The sequence below is a fragment of the Taudactylus pleione genome, unplaced genomic scaffold (genome assembly GCF_031769625.1).
Source record: "Taudactylus pleione unplaced genomic scaffold, aTauple2 ptg000016l, whole genome shotgun sequence".
In the NCBI taxonomy this organism is placed as follows: Eukaryota; Metazoa; Chordata; class Amphibia; order Anura; family Myobatrachidae; genus Taudactylus; species Taudactylus pleione.
Genome location: NW_028284418.1, coordinates 36,835,046 through 36,856,493, shown reverse-complemented (window position 1 = coordinate 36,856,493; position 21,448 = coordinate 36,835,046). Strand labels below are relative to the sequence as shown.

The window sequence follows — 21,448 nt, the reverse complement described above, 5'->3', positions numbered from 1 at the left end:
ACACGCTACAGTACACAAGTACATTGTTTGCATTAGGTTATTAAAACTGAAGTCCAAACATGCCCTGACAGGTCAAGGATGACAGGGCGTACTGGTACTTTTAGGTCTAAAACAGTTGGGAGAGCCACATTTTGCCTACCTTTGCGATTGTGTCATTTAAAGGTGTGGTATAAAAGATTGATAACCTAAAGGTTGACAGTCAAAAGGTCAACAAGGGTTAAAAGGTTGACACAAAAATGGTCAACTTTTGAATTTTTTTTTGTCATTTAACCCTAATCCTCACCCAAACCCACCCCCTAGTGCCTAACCCTAATCCTCCCCATGGCGCCTAACCCGAATCTTAAAAATGTTGAATCATAGAAAAAAAAAAAAAGTTGACCATTTGAACCTGTTGTCCTACTGTATTCATTGTCGATCTTCTATCCGGATACAGTCATTTAATATCCTGTTAGTGCTTGTTATATGCTTTGTTCTTTGCTCTTATTAAATCCATAGTCCTTCTTGTGGAAGCGAATAGCTCAGCCATGCACAAACTGCGAGGGCTGTCCTCATTATATGTGGTCCGCTGGTTGGAGCCCCAGACTGGCAACATTTATTTATGTTTTTTATTTACCATTTCTGTACCCAACACTAGGGAGTGCTGTGAGAATTCCTCATTGGGCGCGACTCAACAGGGACATTACGGAGTAAGCCAAAATGTTCAGAAAATGAATTTAGCAAATGTTGTCTATTTAAAACAAATTTAAGCAATTAGGAGTGTTATTTAATTGCCAACTCACAACAAATGTCTGGTTTCTGTAGCATTTTGTAGAATATATTCCCAGACTTTTGCATACAAAGCACACAAGACCATATTTTACGAAATGTCTGAAGCAAAAAAAAAAAGAATTTCAGATAAAGCGTAATTATTCCCTAAGAACCTCAGGACTGCATCTGTTTAATGGCAAAATTACTGACCCTACAGTAGTGGAAGGGAAATGGAGAGAGGACAGTGCTAGTCCAGGAGGATGTGTTGCTATGGGGTTGCTGCAGAGGTGAGGAAATGTGTTGCTACAGGGGGAAAGGGGAATCTGGGCCTGATTCAGAGCCGGACACTCTGACAAGAGCGCTCGCTCTGAATCAGGGCCCTCCTACCTAAAATTGGAGCGGCCTCCTGACCACCCACAGCTTATACGAGCGGCCAAAAAGATGGTCGCGATGGTCCATCTTTTGGCTCCATCAGAGCCAAAAGCACTCCCACTGACATCACTAGTGATGTCAGTGGGGCCGGCCCCAGACGGTAGGCGTTCCCGTGGGAACGCCTCCGTCTGGGCAGCAACGCCCCCGGCACGCCCACCAAAGGGGGCGTGCTGTCACTCACCATCGACAGCACGCCCCCTTTGGTGCGAGACCCACCAAAGGGGGCTTGGCCGTCACTATTCGGGTCTCGCGCATGCACACGACGAAGCTCCCTCCGTCGTGCGTATGCGCACTAGGGCACCATCGTTCCTATATGGGATGGCCCTCTGTTCCTACATGGGATGGCCACACTCCCAATGGTAATGTATCCTGCTTTGTGGCATTGCAAATTTTTCTCTTTGCTGCAAGGCCTTTTCTACTAGTAAACTGTGTGCATTTTGCATGTTTAGGTAAAGTTTTATTGTAGCCCCTTCACTGAGTTAGATCTCCCAATCCAGACTAGAAAAGGTTGTGTACCCCTGGTATAGCACATAAAACTTAAGAGTGGTTAGTTAGCTTGCTTGGTTCTCTAGACGTGTCTGGAAAGACTGGTAAAAAATGGAGGTACTGTATGTCAGAGTTAAGATCAAGGGTAACATTCATTTATCCTGAAAGTAGTACATTTCCTTCAGCTGTATTTGAAAAACTGTTGAAAAGTTTTGATAAAAATGAGGGTTTAAGAGTGCTATGTGCGGAGACAGGGGCTATGGCATGGGACAATGGGCCTGATTCAGAGCCGGACTCTCTGACAGAGCGCTCGCTCTGAACCGGCCTTCTGTTTTTTTCGAACGGCCTCCTGGTCGTTCGCATAGCTGTGGGTGACCACCCACAGCGAGCGGCCATGATGATGGTCGCGATGGTCAAGACCATCGCGACCATCGGGCTTGCGACGAGACCCTTGTGGTAGGGTCTTGTTGCCGCAAGCTCTCCCACTGACATCACTTGCGATGTCAGTGGGGCCGGCCCCAGACGGTGGGCGTTCCCATGGGAACGCCTCCGTCTGGGCAGCCACGCCCCCAGCCTGCCCACCAAAGGGGGCGTGCTGTCACTCAACATCGACAGCACGCCCCCTTTGGTACAATACCCGAGCAACAGATTGCCCGTCGCTATCCAGGTCTCGCGCATGCGCACAACAGAGCCGGCTCCATCGTGCGCATGCATACTGGGCCACCATCGACCCGCTTGCGAGCACGTGGCGCTCGCGAGCGGGTCTGAATCAGGCCCAGAGGACGGTGATCACTTGCTACTATCAAGAGTCATGTTAGGGTCTGCATTCGTTTTATAGGAACTAGAATTGGGGATTGTTCTTCATCAAGTGCAAGGGTGTCACAATCACTAAGCAGGGCCGGACTGCCCATCCGGTCTGGCCATTGTTGCGGAGGAGGGCCCAGGCGGCAGCATTTTTGGATTTGTTGATGCATGCCCAGCAACCACAGAAGTCCTTGAGAATGACCGACAGCCAGCGCCGCCCTCATTCTAATCTAGCTACGGTCACAAGCCAATGGGGGCTTGCGGACCGGCAGCTGCTGCTGATTGGCTGCAGGTCCATGTGCTCCCGTTGGCTCGTATCCGGCGCCAGATTACAATGGCGGCAACAAGGTCATTCTCAAAGGCTGCTGTGGGCATCTAGCCATGTGGTAACAAATCCAAAGATGCTGCTACCTGGGCCACCCTCCACAACTGGCACATAAGCTGCAGCCCAAGAGAAGTTGTGTGTGGAGCAGCTGGGCACTGGGATGCAGACGCGAGGCTGCTGGAGACACAAAGAGGGACAAGTTGAGTGAGTGAAAAGGGTGGGGGGGTAACGTGTAAGGGGCATTACTGTGAGACTTATTGTTATAACTATTACTGTATGGGCACTACTGTGTGGCATAACATGAATGGGTTCTGTATGGCGTAACGTTAATGGATTCTGTGTACCGTTATTTGAATTGGCACTACTGTGTGGCATAACATGAATGGGCTCTGTGTGGCGCAAAGTGAATGGGTTCAGTGTAGCCTAATGTGAATGGACATTATTGTGTAGCATTACTTGAATGGGCACTACTGTGTGGCATAACATTACTAAGGGACACCATTGTGTGGTGTAATGTTACGAAGGGGCACTACTGTGTGGCATCATTTTAAATGAGGGTACTATTGTGTGTTTACGCCCCTTCCCAGTGAGAAACACCTGTTTTGTTCGACACGCGCTGTGAGCCCCTCAGCCCGGGGCAAAGCCAGGGGGGGGCGTGATCAGTGTGATCGCTCCCCTCCACAGGCATAGGAGCAGTCTCCCACTGCAGCTCAGCACACGCTGTGTGCTGGGCTGCTGTGAGGGAGGGAGAAAGGGAGGGGGGTGGTGCCAGGCCCCTCAGGTAGCCCGGGCCCGGGTAAACAGTACCCGCACCCCCCTCTCTCGGCACCCCTGATCACTAGTTTAGATGGCTGGGGATTCATGAAATAGGTTTGCTGTAGAAATACCAAATCTGATTGTACAATTTCAAAATTTCCTTTTATTTGTACAGTGTTGGCCACAGGCACAAAAACAGAGAGGTCATATATTTAAAAAGGCTTGACCACTACATGAGAAACCAAGAATGACACATGTAACAACCAGCACGTTTCTAACCTTGGTCATCTCAACTTCTACACTTGAATCGGCATTGGTCATTGCAATATGGCTCGCCTTTGTGGTAGACACAAATGTCTGCTTTTCTTTCGCTTAAAAGTTCCAGGTAGCTATGTTGACATCCCTAATTCAACCACTTTCTTTTAAAGCATACCACAAGGTATCACAATGTTGTTTGGGTTGCTTGGAGAACATTAGGAAGTACAAGTACTCACACATGCAATCTTATTAAGGGCAATGTAGACTACCCAAGAGGCATGAGAGAATATTGCTAGCCATAGTGGACCAGTCACAGAACTATAGTCATGTGTCCATATATGTGAAGCCACACTTAGGGTTGCCAGATCATCCCTTTAACAGGGGACACATGAGACTTACACAGGTTCTGTGGCTGGTTAAAACCAGGTGAAATTGACACTTGAAGACAGTCAGCCACAGAGTCTGTGTAATTCATGTGTGTCCCTTATTAAAGGGATGAGGTGGCAATCACTTGAGTTTGGTCAGTGTTCTTAGGGTGCGTCAGATTGCTGATCCATGCAACACATGTTATGGACAATTTGCATGGTCATGTGAGATCTATATAGAAGTAAGCAGTATAAATTCTAGAAATACATGATTCCTGCACTGCTATGTGTAAAAAAGCAGCTCTATATCAGACAATAAGCAGTAAGCCATAAAGAGATGAGCGTTATTGTTGCAACTATTGTATCAAAATGTGTGTTTGTGCCGCCATCCCGTACCAAACCCAGACACACAATTACGTAGTCACTCACAAGTCTAGGGCAGCAGCAACTGTAAATATGACCCTGCATCCAGTACCTTGTTTTATCTGTTAACATGTTCTTTCAGATCTTCATGCACAGTATATTGGGGAATAGAAAAATAAAAAGTAACAATAAGCACAATGCGTCAGACAGCTGCTGTCATTCAGCCAAAAAGTGAAAAGACAGAGGTTTTATGCTTAAGACAGCAAACTGTATGCAAGTGTTTACTCCCTGTTTCTGTAACACTAAAATAAGGTAATTAACATTCAGCAATGTGCAACACACATACATAAAAGAGTATGAGTAAGACCAAATTACATTTCAAGACTTGCTGCATGAGTCATGGCAGGTGGAGAACGAATATCATATATTGCTTCAAAGATACAGAATCATTTAAAGAGGCGCCTCCCTCCACTTACTGTCCAATTAGAATGTAAACTCGCTCAATCTGGGCCATCCCTAACCTTTGGTTTTATACCAGCATTTATTTTGTCTACTTACTCTGTATGTCCCTGTTTTATGCATGTCCAGAGCGGAGCACTGTGGTACATTAGAACTATACGATAATAGAAAACGAGATAAAACAGGATAAGTGCAAGGGTCAGCCATCCTTGTTTAATTTGGATTGACAAATTAACCGTTACAACAGCACACAGTATTATGACTGCGCACTCACAGTTAGTAATTGTCAACATGTCTAAATTAAATTCTATTTATATAAAAACAGTTTTATACTACAGATACAACGTAATGATAAAATATATGGATAACACCACATTTACAACATTTCATGAAATTAATGAAAACTGAAAAGAAGATGTTATTAATTAGAGCAATTGATTGGGACAGGTGGGATGTAGTGATGTCGATATTGTTAAAATGTCGACAGGCAACTAGATCCACTAGCCAGAGCTGCCGTACTGTGGACCGGGCAGTGCTAAGCTCTTCTGGGAGACTCAGGCGTGCCCGGGCCAACAACCAATACAGATGCGGCGGCGTGACATCACAGGTCACGTGCCACGTTTCTAGTCAGTCAGACCATCTGCCCGCCAGCTCCTCAGCCCCTAGAGATGCCCTGCATGAAGGCCACCAGCACCCCCAGTCAGCCAGCCTCACCAGCCAGCCCCGCGGCCACAAGCACCGCCAGCCAGCCTGCCTGTCTCACCAGCCCGCCAGCCCCGCGGCCACCAGCTCACCTGCCTGCCTCACTAGCCAGGCAGCCCGCCCCACGGCCACCAGCACAGCCAGGAAGCCCTCGGCCACCAGCACCACCAGCCTGCCAATATGTATGTTTTCCATAGGTTGTGCACGCCGCATCGCCGAATGGTGTGCCTTGGCAATTTTAAGATCTTACGTAGTGTGCCTAGAGTTAAAAAAAGAATGAAAATCACTGGTCTACATGGTCAACATAAACAGTATTACTGTAAACATTTAGTACAAAACCAGGACAGGCGAGTTGTGAATGTTAATGTTTAAATATACAGTCCAGTTCCTCTTTCATATAATAATTTCTCCGTAAATAAGTGAAGATGATGTATTCACTATGTATACTGTATAACTGGACTCCTCTATTATATTTTTCCACATAGATTATTTTGCTGCTGTTTGTAGAAGCAGCTTTTGAGTGTTGTAGGCTCCAATTACAATAAATCGGGTCCACATTGACAATTTTTAGATAAGAAATGGCTGATAATTCTTTGGTTCTTTGGTGTGGAGACTATATGAATGGAAGCTAGCAGTTGTCGGCTGTGATGCCGACATATATGACGCCTTTAGAGATGGATAACTCAGGTGCACAAGCGGTTCCTGGGGTGAACAAGGGGTTCAGCAGTGAATAAAATATAATGGTGAGGTCACTGCGTACTCACCAAAAGGGCTGTGTGACTGTCACCGGGCTGGAGTGGGTGGCCTCAAGTTCTGAAGGTGTGCAGGGCGGCTTCCGATAAAGGAGCAGGGGAGCTTGCCGCACCGTTGGTTGACAATATACCTGCATGGTAATCGTGAATTGATGCAGGTTTTGGATATACCAGCCATCTCTGGGTGATCAGAAAAAAAGCCGGGATACTTGTATTAGAGACCGTGCACTGAACGTCCAGGTGACCACAGAGCTCCGTATCGGTTTGTGAAAGTTCAAGTTGTGAGATGAGTCTCACAACGCTCCGTTTGATAAAAGGAACCTGTGGTATATGTGGCTAGCTGAACCATAGGCTCAATGAGTTTCAGTAGACTGGCACCTTCATCAGGATTGATCAATACATTGCTGTGTGTGGTATTTCTCACCAAAGATGGGATCTAAAATCACTGGTCAACAGGTAATTATAGGAGAGCCCAAACAAATCACTCCCCCAATAAAAGGTGCAAAGCCACATTACAAATGCTAATTTATGATGGCACACACCTAGATTGGCGCAAGTGGTTCTACAAGAAACTGCATGGATGTTAGAGCCAAGTTTGCTGCAAATATGCAATTGCAACATTTTGCAGCAGCTGATGTGAGAAATTGGCTGATCAAGGGACTTCTTTCCCAAGTTTGGATTTTGCAGTGAATTTTAGAAATGAGCTTTAATTTGGCTGGACAGGATTATTTAAATAAGATAAAAGGGTGGAGGGACACATTTACATGGGTGTTCTGTGCTCCCTGGGAAAGAACAGATAGCCTTGAATCACCACTTGAGATCCTGGTTAGTAGGTCTCATCCCTATATTTATAATGGGATGCACTTTGCACCTTCTAGCTGCACTTAGACAGGAAAGTGCAGTTTGACCCTATGTTTGTAATATTCATCAAACACAGAAACGTGACACATATAATAAAGGCTGTCACACTGAATTGAATAACTAGGTTTGGCTGTGATACAGCTCCACCTAACACATTTCTCTAAGCATCTACCCATTCAACTGCTTTTACAGAGGTGTTTTCTAGATTGAGCAGAAGCACTTGCATATACAAATAAGCGCCATATTTTGCAGTCTGTAAATGAGCCTTAGTGCTTTTTGTTTCTTTCTAAACCATTTAATATTTTGTAAGCTGATAGCATTTGTATATATTAAGAATGTGAGATTGTGGCTGGGCTTTATTGATGCACCTTAAAAACAAACATGTTTAGGAAAACCACGATAATTGGGTTAATCACAGAGTTGCCGTTAGTGTGGAGTTTTTGATCAGCAGGTTGCTTTTTAACTGGGAGAGAGATTGGCTGAGTGTGTTGGATCACTTTAGGGCCAATTCAAATCAGAGCGCTGTGAATATCTCCGGGAAGTTGGTCCTGGAGCTATTCAATTCAGTGCGCTGTTAAGCAGACTAAAGGATTTCTTCTCGCCTCCTCCTGTAGTTGGAGAATGCCGGTTCTCATAACTAAACACCCAGGTTAAGTCACGTGAACGGTCATGCTCTGACTTAAGTTGTTATAGCCGGACTAAACAGCGCGCTGAATTGAATAGCTCCTGTACCAAACTTCCCGTAGATATTCACAGCGTGCCGAATGAACATGCCCCTATGAAAACCGAAGGGAAGAAATGTACAACCTACCTGTGCAGTACAAATTTACCAGTGTGTTTGTCCATGTGGTCTCTTCAAGGGGGGTGGTTACAGGATGCCGGCAGTCAGAATCCAGACGCCGGCATCAAGACAGGGTTAGGATACCAACACTTGTCAGTATGCTAACCCTCCCAATCTCTCTACCTCCCCGGTGCCTAAACCTAACCTGCCTCTCATCCGCAGCCTAAACCTAGCTCACCCTCCTTAGTGCCTAACCCTAACCATCCCCCTAGTCCCAGTCCCTAACCCCAGTACTTACTATTGGGATGTCGGTGGTCGGGATTCTGGCAAGGGCCTCCCGACTGTTGGTATATTGACCAGATCCCATCTTCAAGAGGTGTTCTCTGCTTCCCAAGTGATTTCCTGGGATTCATGTGTTGGTAGCTCTGGGGCTAGGGGTACAGGGGGCAGAATATGCCTTTTTTAAGGTTCACTTGGAGAAAGTGATGTGTATGGCCCCACTGACAGTATTTGCTGTGGTGAAGTATTTCTCTTGAATGTCTATGGGGCAATATTGCCAGTGATATGATGAAAGTGTATTAAGCCAGCAGCTACCCATTGTATATGGCATTGTGGTACTCTGCCCTGGTGGGAATAGAGAGTGAGCACGTGTAGGCATTAGAAATGAGGAATGGACTGATAAGCAGAGACCACTGCTGACTATCTTATGTACTCCACAGTTGAGAATTAAACTAGGAATGAACAATGTTTGAAGTTGCATATAATGTCACCAGCAACACACTGTACCCCGGCTATTCTGATCTATTTGGGAAGATGTTGCTTGCGCAGAAGAAAGCAAATACTCTTTATATTTCCTGTGCGAACCTATTTTTCTGAATAGATCACCATCACCGGTCAGTATCCAGACGCCAGCATCAGACAGGGCTAGGATACCGAAACCTGTCGATCAGTATTCTAACCCTCCCCCTCTTCCACTCCGCTGCCTAAACCTAACCCTCCCTTCCTAGCGCCTAACCTTACCTCCCCCCTTAATGCCTAACCTTAACCCTCCCACTAGTGCCTATCCCTAACCCTTCCCCTAAACCCCAGTACTTACCTTCAGGATGCCGGCGCTGGAATCCGGGCACCTGTCAGAATTCTGGTGCCGCATCCCAAGCGCCGCCATCCCGACTGTTGGGATTATAACTACATCCCTTTCAGCATTATCTGAGGAATAGCTAATTTTCCTAAAATCGCCTGGTAGTCATAATAATTTGGCCACTCAGTGTATAATCTACAACATCCCTCTACATACCTAATTTGTGTTTTAGAAATATGTTACCATGTCACAAAAAGGGCTTAAATTTACTGTAAAGAAAAAAAAAAAATAGTGAAAAAATTTTGTATTTCCACCTATAAGCAGGACTGGTCAGCAACAGAAAGTATTCACAGCGCTTCACTTTTTCCACATTTTGTTATGTTACAGCCTTATTCCAAAATGGAATAAATTCATTTTGTCCTCAAAATTCTACACACAATACCCTATAATGACAACGTGTAAAAAAGTTTGAGATTTTTGCAAATTTAATAAAAAAAAATATCTAAGAAATCACACGTACATAAGTATTCACAGCCTTTGCCATGAAGCTCAAAATTGAGCTCAGGTGCATCCTGTTTCCACTGATCATCCTTGAGATGTTCCTACAGCTTAATTGGAGTCTACCTGTGGTAAATTCAGTTGTTTGGACATGATTTTGAAAGGCATACAACTGTCTATATAAGGTCCCACACTTGACAGTGCATGTCAGAGCACAAACCAAGCATGAAGTCCAAGGAATTGTCTGTAGACCTCCAAGACAGGATTGTCTCCCAAATCTGGGGAAGGGTACAGAAAAATATCTGCTGCTTTGAAGGTCCCAATGAGCACAGTGGCCTCCATCATCCGTAAATGGAAGAAGTTCAGAACCACCAAGACTCTTCCTAGAGTTGGCCGGTCGTCTAAACTGAACGATCGTGGGAGAAGGGCCCTAGTCAGAGAGGTGATGAAGAACCCGATGGTCACTCTGTCAGAGCTACAGCATTCCTCTGTGGAGAGAGGAGACCCTTCCAGAAGGACAACCATCTCTGCAGCAATCCACCAATCAGGCCTGTATGGTAAAGTGGCCAGACGGAAGCCAGTCCTTACTAAAAAGCACATGGCAGTTTGCGCTAGAGTTTGCCAAAAATGCACCTGAAGGACTCCAAGACCATGAGAAACAAAATTATCTGGTCTGATGAGACAAAGATGGAACTCTTTGGCGTGAATGTCAGGTGCTATGTTTGGAGGAAACCAGGCACCGCTCATCACCAGGCCAATACCATCCCTACAGTGAAGCATGGTGGTGGCAGCATTCTGTGGGGATGTTTTTCAGCGGCAGGAACTGGGAGACTAGTCAGGATAGAGGGAAAGATGAATGCAGCAATGTACAGAGACATTCTGGATGAAAACCTGCTCCAGAGAGCTCTTGACCCCAGAATGGGGCGACAATTCATCTTTCAGCAGGACAATGTCCCTAAGCATACAGAGATTTCAAAGGAGTGGCTTCAGGAAAACTATGTGAATGTCCTTGAGTGGCCCAGCCAGAGCCCAGACTTTAATCCGATTGAACATCTTTGGAGAGATCTGAAAATGGCTATGCATCGACGCTTCCCATCCAACCTGATGGAGCTTGAGAGGTGCTGCAAAGAGGAATGGGCAAAACTGGACAAAGATAGGTGTGCCAAGCTTGTGGCATCATATTCAAAAAGACTTGAGGCTGTAATTGCTGCCAAAGGTGCATCAATAAAGTATTGAGCAAAGGCTGTGAATACTTATGTACATGAGATTTCTTAGTTTTGTTTTTTTATTATTAAATTTGCAAAAATCTCTAAAAAACTTGTTACACGTTGTCATTATGGGGTATTGCGTGTAGAATTTTGAGGACATAAATGAATTTATTCCATTTTGGAATAAGGCTGTAACATAAAAAAATTTGGAAAAAGTGAAGCGCTGTGAATACTTTCCGGATGCACTGTATGTAACTAGTTTATGGCATGTACACATCATAGACACTTACGTGCACATGCATGTCATTTTACACATCACTAACTACAAAAACCCCTGTAATACAGCAGAAACCCCAAGTCTCCTGTCCGAAAAAAAATTTACTTAAACAATCCTCTACAACACATTCTGCACCTGCCATCAAATACGTAATACAGCATTCTCAGGTGTATATGTACATGTGTCCCCAAATGCACAAACACGCCTATACAGTACTTGTCCTTCCACGTTATGTCCATCCATGTGCAGGCAGAAGAAGTGACCTGATTCAGAGGTGCGCGCAAATCCAGTCACAGCTGCAATCACGTACCCAGTGGTTTTTAAAAACATGCAACTATTGCAGCTGTTGGGATTTGTATTGAGATGGCCACTAGCGGTGTCTCAAGTCGTTTTAGGATTTAAAAAAATATTTTCTATTCTCCTGCAACTCCCCTAAGGTATCACAAGGTAAATGTAGTCATGTCACTACATACATCTGTCACTGTCATGATTTGCGGCAGCAAGAAAAAGACTGAACTTGGCCTTTGAGATACCACTCATACCAGGGACAAGGAAGCTATTCTCAGCAAGAATCAATAAGCCATGGCCATCAATGACAGGAAATGTTCCAATAAATCACATTTGTTAAATGCTGACCAAAAGACATAACCTTGTTGCAGGGAAATTCCTTTTTGGCTAAATAAAGTCCAACGCTCAGAGATTTGCTTATGTAATGAATTTGGACATGAGAAACCATTGCACTCAGATGGTTAAAATGCGTATCTGTACCTGAAGGTTGTACAGTACTGTATGTTTACCAAAGCAGTTATGAGTAATAATACAGTGATGTTTTCAGAAAAACAAAAAATTGTATTAAATTTCTTTAGTTATGGAATGAAACACCAAATAATGAAGAGTTTTAATGAGTTAGTCTATGAAAGGTTTATATGGTTAACGAATCAGTGTCCAAAGTCCATGCATAAAAGCCATTCCTATGCTCGGTTTACACTGAAGACGCTACAGCGAGGTAGGGGATAGGCATACTGTAGTAGCTCCTGGATAGCGTTCCCGCTGGGTGTAGCATACTACAGGCCTTTAATGACAGTTACTGAGTGATAATATATGGTGTAAATAAGTACTTTACTTTTTCAATACTGCTGTACAGCAATACTCAAAAAGAAGTTTGCGGCGGCAATCATCACTCTTAGGATTTTTGTGCACCCACAGCAATACTTGGCTGACATTTCCTGCAGACTGGAGATCAGATAGGCAGCACGTACTCTGAGTGGTAAGATTGCTGGATGTCTCTCCATCACTTAACATCATTGCTTGTTGAAATCATGGAGATGCAGCTGTCTAGTGAGCAATTCCTGCTCCTCACTGGACGACACCAAAAGTTTGATCGATGGTCAATGAGTGTACGTTTCTATTGACATGATGTTAACTAAGCTTATGGTACTCAAAGCATTGATGGTGTAGGTGAGAAAACAATGGTTAAACAGGCCAGAGATTTCAGGGAAGAAAAGCTCCCTTATCTGTAACTGATTAGACTACACACACTGAAATCACTGCCTGTCTGGTGTGTCAAGTTGGCCACGTAGTACCACAGGCACTTTTATACATATTGCACATAGATTCTATTGTGATTTTTGTGGCAAGATCAGAAGTGTCAGGCTTTGGGTAAAAAAGGATTAGCCTGCTGGACGCCCCCTTCTCGCCCAGCTTTTATATTAATAGGTGTACCTGCTTGCTATTATTCTTATGGCAGCACACTCAGCGTAGATTCAATTCCACAACGAGGACATAAAAGTGTGAAGTGTGTATGTTCTCCCAGTGTTTGCATGGGTTTCCTCTGGATACTCCGGTTTCCTCTCACAATCCAAAAACATATTAGTAGATAAACCCCAGTGTGTGTGTAATATAGACTGTAAGCTCCACTGGAGTGGGAATGATGTGTATTACTAAATAGTGCTGCAGAATGTGAGAGTGCTACAGTATATAAGTGTTTGACGTTCACGCTTATGCTGGGTACACACTAGACAATATGTTGTCTGATCCGGCAGATCGGACCGACATATCGGGCACAAAGTCTAGTGTGTACACACTATGTCGCTGATGAAGCGAACTCCCACGGATCGTGAGCGAGATCCTCCGTCAGCCCTACATGCAGGTTCTACGGGGGATGTTGTTAGAGAGGGCCATGCTGCCGAATGCATGGCCCCTACCATCCTTGCCCACATTGGCCAGTGTCTATGCACTTGCCGGTGCTGGGTCCTGTCGCTGCTGTCTAGTGTGTACCCAGCCTAAGGCAGGCAGGGTGTCTGTCAGAAAACGGTACTTCAGTGCGCACATTTCCGAAAATGGGGTGTGTTCACTCATAAAAGTGGGCGTGGCTTTGAGATGCGCTCCCTTTTAATCAATGCTTCCAAGCTCTGCCACGGCATCTATTCACTCGCCAGTGATTGTTTCACCAGAAACTACCCCTTCATGGGACACTGCGGCCCACTGGTTTGGACAGCTATTTAAGAGCTTTCAAATATAGCAGGGCACAGCGCCATGCTAAAACAGCCTAGTGGGAACACTAAGGGCAGTATTCAATTTGGCTGCGAAAAGCCGTTATCGGCGATAATTTATTGCCAATGATGTAATTTTCGCCTATTTTAATTATCCTGTATTCAATTACAAGGACTTTTCGCCACTTTTTGCCAGTGCGAAAAGTCTTTGTGAAAAAACGGGGATAACTTTTCACCATGTTTTACATGGCAAAAAAAAGTGCAGAATTGAGTTTTAGGGGTACAAGCTTAAAAAACAAAAAAAATAGCCTGCACCCCTGGGAAAGTTTCATTTTGGGGTGAATAAAAAAAAAAAAAAGGGGGACAAACTTCTAAAGTACCGAAATTAATTCCAGAGAGGTTCCCAAGTATGCGGCAGGTTTTACAGAATGCAGGTAGTAGCAGCAGGGGCATTTTTGACGAATTTTGAAACATAACTTTAGGGACTCAAAAATATGCTTACACCCATTTTCATGTACCCCAAATTTGATGGTAATAGTTTTAAAAAAAAAAATTGAAATCTAAGTGCTATTCTTCACCCCTTCTTCAATGCCGCATTTATGCACCTGCCGTGGCTATTACAAACCCTGACTTCCTTCAGCAGGCAAAAATGGGGGTACCCATAGTGATCCCCCATGTCTAAACATCTTTAGGGGGGTCCCAGGAACAATTCCCGAAAATTCCCGTTTTTTTGCGATGCTTACCTTTTACGCTGGCTTTCGTTTTCGCCGATTCCTAATTTAATATGGGGAAATCCACGTCAAACCTCCGATGTGGAGCGAAAAGTCCAGCACAGACTTTTCGCTCCAAATTGCATACCCCCCTACGTGTTAAGTGAATCACTTAAGACCAGCAGGGATTATAATGCAGCACAGGTGGGGTTTTGTTGTTGAATGTAACCCGGTCAGTGTCAATGCAGAGTCACTACTCCAGCTGTACTGGAGGCATGGAGGGGAGGATTGGCTGAAGCATCTGCGGCAAGAGGCAGCCACAAACCTTCTTGCTAGTACTGCATTTATGCTATTATTTTGTGGTGTTTTTATATATAATAGAAGAGTCGGACTTTCACCTTCTATTTGCCTTGGTTATTATTTAAACCCATACAGATAATGGGAAGGCAAGGATACATCAGGTATCAGGTAAAAAGCAAAATATTAACTAGTTATCTGCACAACCTATATTCACCATGCCTTAGTGATATCATTGGTCTCTAATGAACTTATAGGGTTCATACAGATTAATGTTTGATGGCCAAAACTGTACATAATCTTTAATAGGACTCAGAACTGAATGACTTACACTTGCTTGAGCCCATGGGCTACATGAATATTTGGCTCAGCACAGACAAGTTAATTTTTTTTGTATATTATATTACCTGGATGAATGTCCAAACCAGGGGTTCCTGACTTAATTATGTAATTACCTGAATTATTTGTTGTGTATAAATTAAATATATTATGATTACATGTAAGAAAAAATGGTGTATATACAAAACGCAAACATTAAAAAATGACTCCTGATCAGTCTGTAATAAGCGGACTGCAAAACAGAATTATGATCAATGTTCTAGGCTTCCATAGGTTAAAGCAGGCTTGGTATCCACACACAGCAGCACATTAAACAATATCTAAAAGGGACACCATATAAATAATCATGTTAAAGGTTATGGTTTATTCTATATTCATCTATCTATATGCCTACCTGAACTTAGCAATCTCCTGGGCAGGTGTAAATATGAATCTGTATTCACAAGAGTATGAGAACAACCCATGAATTGGCAGAATCATGTTATTTGTGCTCCTGATAAAAATGTATGTGACATGACCTGATTTAGGAAGCGGCAAGATAAATGGGAGATCTGCGTCAAGTGACAACTAACGACGGTATGGGTGGATCTAAAGGCATGCTGGGGTATTTTGTAAAAAGTGGGTGTTCTGAGTAGAATGTGGAACCTTTTCAGAGCAAGTCGGTGTTTGAGAGCATGCCGAGAGGTTTTGGAGCAAACAAGGAGTCCAAATAGCATATGGGAAAATTCTAGGTTGGGAGTAGGCCCGTGGAGCCGGTAAGCCAAACCTTTGACTCCGACTCCTCCGTTTTACTAATAGAAGAGTCAAAGTTGAAGGTTTGGCTTAATGAATCCACAACCCTGGCTGGGAGTAACTTTACTCCCCCAACCCCAAAAAAGTGAAGCGCAACCACAGGAAATTTGAAGTCTTGTTTCACTGCTGACTATAGGCCTGATTCAGACACAAACGCAACTGCCACCTCTGCTGCAAATCTGTACACGGCAGCTCTGCCAATATAGGCAAATGTCGCAGCCGCCAATAATTTAATCGAGACACCCACCTGCGGCGTCTCAGCTCCACAGCTTGCGTACAAAGATGCAAGCATTTCACGCACACTGGTTGATCATCGAACTTCTAAGTAACCCCATGGTTATTCAGCAGGACTGCTGCAAGTAAGACCCTGGAGCTTTCCCAACTGTGTAAAGGATCGTAGTCGTAGCCTGAGACACACGCCACGAAAACGGTTGCGACTCTACAGCATTTCTGTCGCCACATCCCTGTTACCTCACAAAAACGCTCCCTGGCTGCCAATCACTGAGTAGAAAACCTCACTGCGAGTGACGACGGTACACAAACGCAACATATGTGCAGTGGGAATAGGATGCATGTGCAGAACAAAAACATTGGCCAACAGCGGAAACATTGGCATCGCGTCCATCACCGAATCAAGTCCTTATCCAATATTAAGGGTAATGATTGCATTATTATTTAGTTATTGTGAACAATAAAATGTCAATAGTTTCTTGATAACATATACGACCTGCATTTTCCTATGATGATAGCTTGGGGACAATATATAATTCCTGCACTGGGGACGACCCTGGCATGTATATGAGGAGTTCAGCTTTCTGCCATGTCATTTTAGATGTCTTCTCACCAACTCAAACTCAGGGCCTGATTCAGAGCCGGACGCTCTGACCAGAGCGCTCGCTCTGAATCAGGGCCCTCCTCCCTCAACTTGGAGCGGCCTCATGAACGCTCGCATAGCTCTGGGTTACCACCCACAGCTATAGCGAGCGTCCATGATGATGGTCGCGATGGTCAAGACCATCGGGCTTGTGACGAGACCCTGCGGTAGGGTCTCGGTGACCGCAAGCCCTGGAGTGATTTTGGCTCTATCAGAGCCAAAATCATTCCCACTGACATCACTAGTGATGTCAGTGGGGCCGGACTCAGACGGTAGGCGTTCCCATGTGAAACGCCTTCGTCTGGCAGCCACGCCCCCGGCACGCCCACCAAAGGGGGCGTGCTGTCACTCACCATCGACAGCAGGCACCCTTTGGTGCGAGACCCATAATGACGGCTTGGCCGTCGTTATTCGGGTCTCGCGCATGCGCACAACGGAGCTCCCTCCGTCGTGCGCATGTGCAATTCGGCACCATCGACCCGCTTGCGAGCGTCCTGCGCTCACGAGCGGGTCTGAATGACCCCCTCAGTCTTTCAAAAACTGAGCTACTAATCTTCCACCAGTCAACAAAAGTTACCTACATGACATCGATAGTTTGACTGACACACAAGAATAAATGGTACTCCTCAATCTCATTGCCTAGGTGTTATCCTTTGGTGAGAACGGTAATTTGTTCCCCACATCTAATCTGAATCCAAATCCTGTTACAAACATCGAAGAAATCATTTCATTATATCCCGCATTGATTTCCCTTCATACTGGTCTTCTTCGATACAATCTATTCATTGCATTGCAATATAACATAATTATACTAACAAACCTCTTTAAGCTGCTACAAAGACTGTCAGAGCTAAATAATATGTAACAACATCAAATCACTTGTTATGATAATATGCAAATGAAGTGAAACATGTACCAAAAAAAAACAAAAAAGTGTGGAACAAGAGATTTCCAAGTTAGAAGTAATTCACAAAGTGCACATATAATGTTTGCAATTAATTATACCAATATTCCTATAATTAATACCACATATGGAACATATTCCTTTTTTCCCCCACTACAAGCTAGGACTTCTTTCCTGTGCTAAGGGGACTGTGCAGTTTCTAGCAGAAGAACTGAATAGAACACGATGGGGAGTGTCTACGGCTCTCACTCACATTACAGTAGGTCAGGCTAGTGGGATACTGCCTATTTAGTACAATGCAATGGGTACATCCTAATGTTGTACAGTCTAATGTGTATAGCCCAATGGGATGCGGTCAATATCCCGACTGCAGGAATTCGGACGGTCAGAATGCTGGAGCCAGAAACCCGACACCTGTCAGAATACCTCACATAATGTGTTCAACACAGTGTGTACAGCCTAGTTAGTTAGTACAGGCTAATTGTTATATCCCAGTGGGTCCAGCCTAGTAGGTACAAGCTAATTGTTATATGCCAGTGGGTACAGCCTAGTAGGTACAAGCTAATTGTTACATGCCAGTGGGTTGAGAGTAGTAGGTACAAGCTAATTGTTATAGGCCAGTGGGTACAAGCTAATGGTTAGAACACAGTGAGTACAGCCTAGTAGGTACAAGCTAATTGTTATATGCCAGTGGGTACAGCCTAGTAGGTACAAGCTATTTGTTATATGCCAGTGGGTACAGCCTAGTAGGAACAAGCTAATTGTTATATGCCAGTGTGTAGAGTCTAGTAGGTACAAACTAATTGTTATATGCCAGTGTGTAGAGCCTAGTAGATACAAGCTAATTGTTATATGCCAGTGTGTAGAGCCTAGTAGGTACAAGCTAATTGTTATATGCCAGTGTGTAGAGTCTAGTAGGTACATGCTAATTGTGATATGCCAGTGTGTAGAGCCTAGTAGGTACAAGCTAATTGTTATATGCCAGTGTGTAGAGCCTAGTAGGTACAAGCTAATTGTTATATGCCAGTGGGTACAAGCTAATTGTTATATGCCAGTGTGTAGAGCCTAGTAGGTACAAGCTAATTGTTATATGCCAGTGTGTAGAGCCAAGTAGGTACAAGCTAATTGTTATATGCCAGTGTGTAGAGCCTAGTAGGTACAAGCTAATTGTTATATGCCAGTGGGTACAAGCTAATTGTTATATGCCAGTGTGTAGAGCCTAGTAGGTACAAGCTAATTGTTATATGCCAGTGTGTAGAGCCAAGTAGGTACAAGCTAATTGTTATATGCCAGTGTGTAGAGCCTAGTAGGTACAAGCTAATTGTTATATGTCAGTGGGTACAAGCTAATTGTTATATGCCAGTGTGTAGAGCCTAGTAGGTACAAACTAATTGTTATATGCCAGTGTGTAGAGCCTAGTAGGTACAAGCTAATTGTTATATGCCAGTGTGTAGAGCCTAGTAGGTACAAGCTAATTGTTATATGCCAGTGTGTAGAGCCAAGTAGGTACAAGCTAATTGTTATATGCCAGTGTGTAGAGCCTAGTAGGTACAAGCTAATTGTTATATGTCAGTGGGTACAAGCTAATTGTTATATGCCAGTGTGTAGAGCCTAGTAGGTACAAACTAATTGTTATATGCCAGTGTGTAGAGCCTAGTAGGTACAAGCTAATTGTTATATGCCAGTGTGTAGAGTCTAGTAGGTACATGCTAATTGTGATATGCCAGTGTGTAGAGCCTAGTAGGTACAAGCTAATTGTTATATGCCAGTGTGTAGAGCCTAGTAGGTACAAGTTAATTGTTATATGCCAGTGTGTAGAGCCTAGTAGGTACAAGCTAATTGTTATATGCCAGTGTGTAGAGTCTAGTAGGTACAAGCTAATTGTTATATGCCAGTGTGTAGAGCCTAGTAGGTACAAGCTAATTGTTATATGCCAGTGTGTAGAGTCTAGTAGGTACAAGCTAATTGTTATATGCCAGTGTGTAGAGCCTAGTAGGTACAAGCTAATTGTTATATGCCAGTGTGTAGAGTCTAGTAGGTACAAGCTAATTGTTATATGCCAGTGTGTAGAGTCTAGTAGGTACAAGCTAATTGTTATATGCCAGTGTGTAGAGTCTAGTAGGTACAAGCTATTTGTTATATGCCAGTGTGTAGAGTCTAGTAGGTACAAGCTAATTGTTATATGCCAGTGTGTAGAGCCTAGTAGATACAAGCTAATTGTTATATGCCAGTGTGTAGAGCCTAGTAGGTACAAGTTAATTGTTATATGCCAGTGTGTAGAGCCTAGTAGGTACAAGCTAATTGTTATATGCCAGTGTGTAGAGTCTAGTAGGTACAAGCTAATTGTTATATGCCAGTGTGTAGAGCCTAGTAGATACAAGCTAATTGTTATATGCCAGTGTGTAGAGCTTAGTAGGTACATGCTAATTGTTATATGCCAGTGGGTACAGCCTAATAGGTACAGGCTATGGGGTCTAGTTACTAAGCAGTGTTAAGAGACAGAGTGAAAAGTGATAAGGTGCCAGCCAATCAGCTCCCAACTGTCATCTCACAAGCTGTTTGAAAAATAACAGTTGGGAGCTGATTGGCTGGCACCTTATCACTTTTCACTCTGTCTCTTAACACTGCTTAGTAAATAGACCCCTTACTATACGTTATATGCCAGTGGGTACAGCCTAGTAGGTACAGGCTGTTATATGCCAGTGGGTACAGCTAATTGTTACTGTACCCCAGTGGCTTTTCCTAGTAGGCACATCATGGTGGGTACAGGCTAATTGTTATATCCCAGTGGGTACAGCCCTCGCATGTCAGCGGTTCAGTCTATAACCCTATTACGCAGTGAGCAGAACTCTTCCCATCTATGCAATAACATAATGTCACTGCATGGTATAGAAATCAGTACACCACAGGCTTCACCTCCTCATATATCACTCATATCAGTATACCCCCCGTGCCGTGCCGTAGTGCTACCAGCGTGCTCACCCACTCCCTGCATGCTGCCATCCCCCCTCCTCTCTCAGTGACACCAGTGACAGGCCCGGCAACTGCAACGTCATAGCACAACTCCTGAGCGCTAGGTGATGCCCTGCTCCCGGCACTCCCACATTATTAGCTCGCTTTTCCCCAGAGCAGCTCCGAGTCCTTACCGGGCTCGACGATCGCGGTGTCCGTGTTGGCGTAGTTACGGCGGCCGGAGCGGGACGCACCGAGTAGAACGCGCTGGAGCGCAGAACTCCTAGACGCTGCTGCTGCTGCCCAGTCTGCGCGGTGTGCAGCTGCTGCTGCTGCCGGGTCACGGCGACCAGGGGAGGAGGGTGAGCTGCTGCCATCTGCTGGCGGTGCACAGAGAAGCAGGCTGTCCACTCCACACATACCTGTATATATGTCATTATCTCATGCGGGGTCATGCATATTTACTGATAGACTATATTTATTTACTGACACATTATAATGTCATTGTAAAATATAGCAAAACATTTGTAATGAGCTGTATATTTTTCTTACTGATGCGAAAAAAAAATTGACATTACTTTCAGTAAATTTACTAAAATGTAGGTTTACACAAGTGGTGTTGCCCATAACCACCAAACAAATTCCGGGTATCCGGGACTTTATAGGATGTACCAAATAACACTTCCACTTTCCTAAACCTGCACCTTCATACATTTACCATCATAGCTCTCCTGCTCCAGACTTTTTCTTTTAAAATAATTTGATTGAAATTAAAAGATCAATTAAAAATAACATTGGTGGATTAGAATACAAACAAAATAATGGCAGCTGCTCAATCAATCTGGTAGTACTTTTTTTCAGGCGCATGAAAGGGAGGGGTCATACCAAGTAGAAAAGAGAGGGGATTTAACCCCCTATTGTTCCTCAGCACACTGA

The 21,448-nt window shown here is 44.2% G+C and overlaps 1 protein-coding gene across 5 annotated transcripts in view; it reads right to left on the bottom strand.

Moving 5' to 3' along the window:
* The window catches only part of SEC31B (SEC31 homolog B, COPII component), a 187,181-nt gene extending 166,289 nt beyond the window's left edge, over positions 1-20,892 (bottom strand). For 4 of the 5 annotated variants that reach the window (XM_088475642.1, XM_088475644.1, XM_088475645.1 and 1 more), the window contains exon 1: positions 20,707-20,892. In XM_088475642.1, the coding sequence (XP_088331768.1) occupies positions 20,707-20,889 (183 nt within the window). In that variant the 5' untranslated portion in view covers positions 20,890-20,892. Of the gene's footprint in view, positions 1-5,789; positions 5,879-20,706 lie in introns of those variants that run through there. The other variant, XM_088475646.1, reaches the window with a different exon arrangement.
* Between the last annotated feature and the right edge of the window lie 556 nt (positions 20,893-21,448).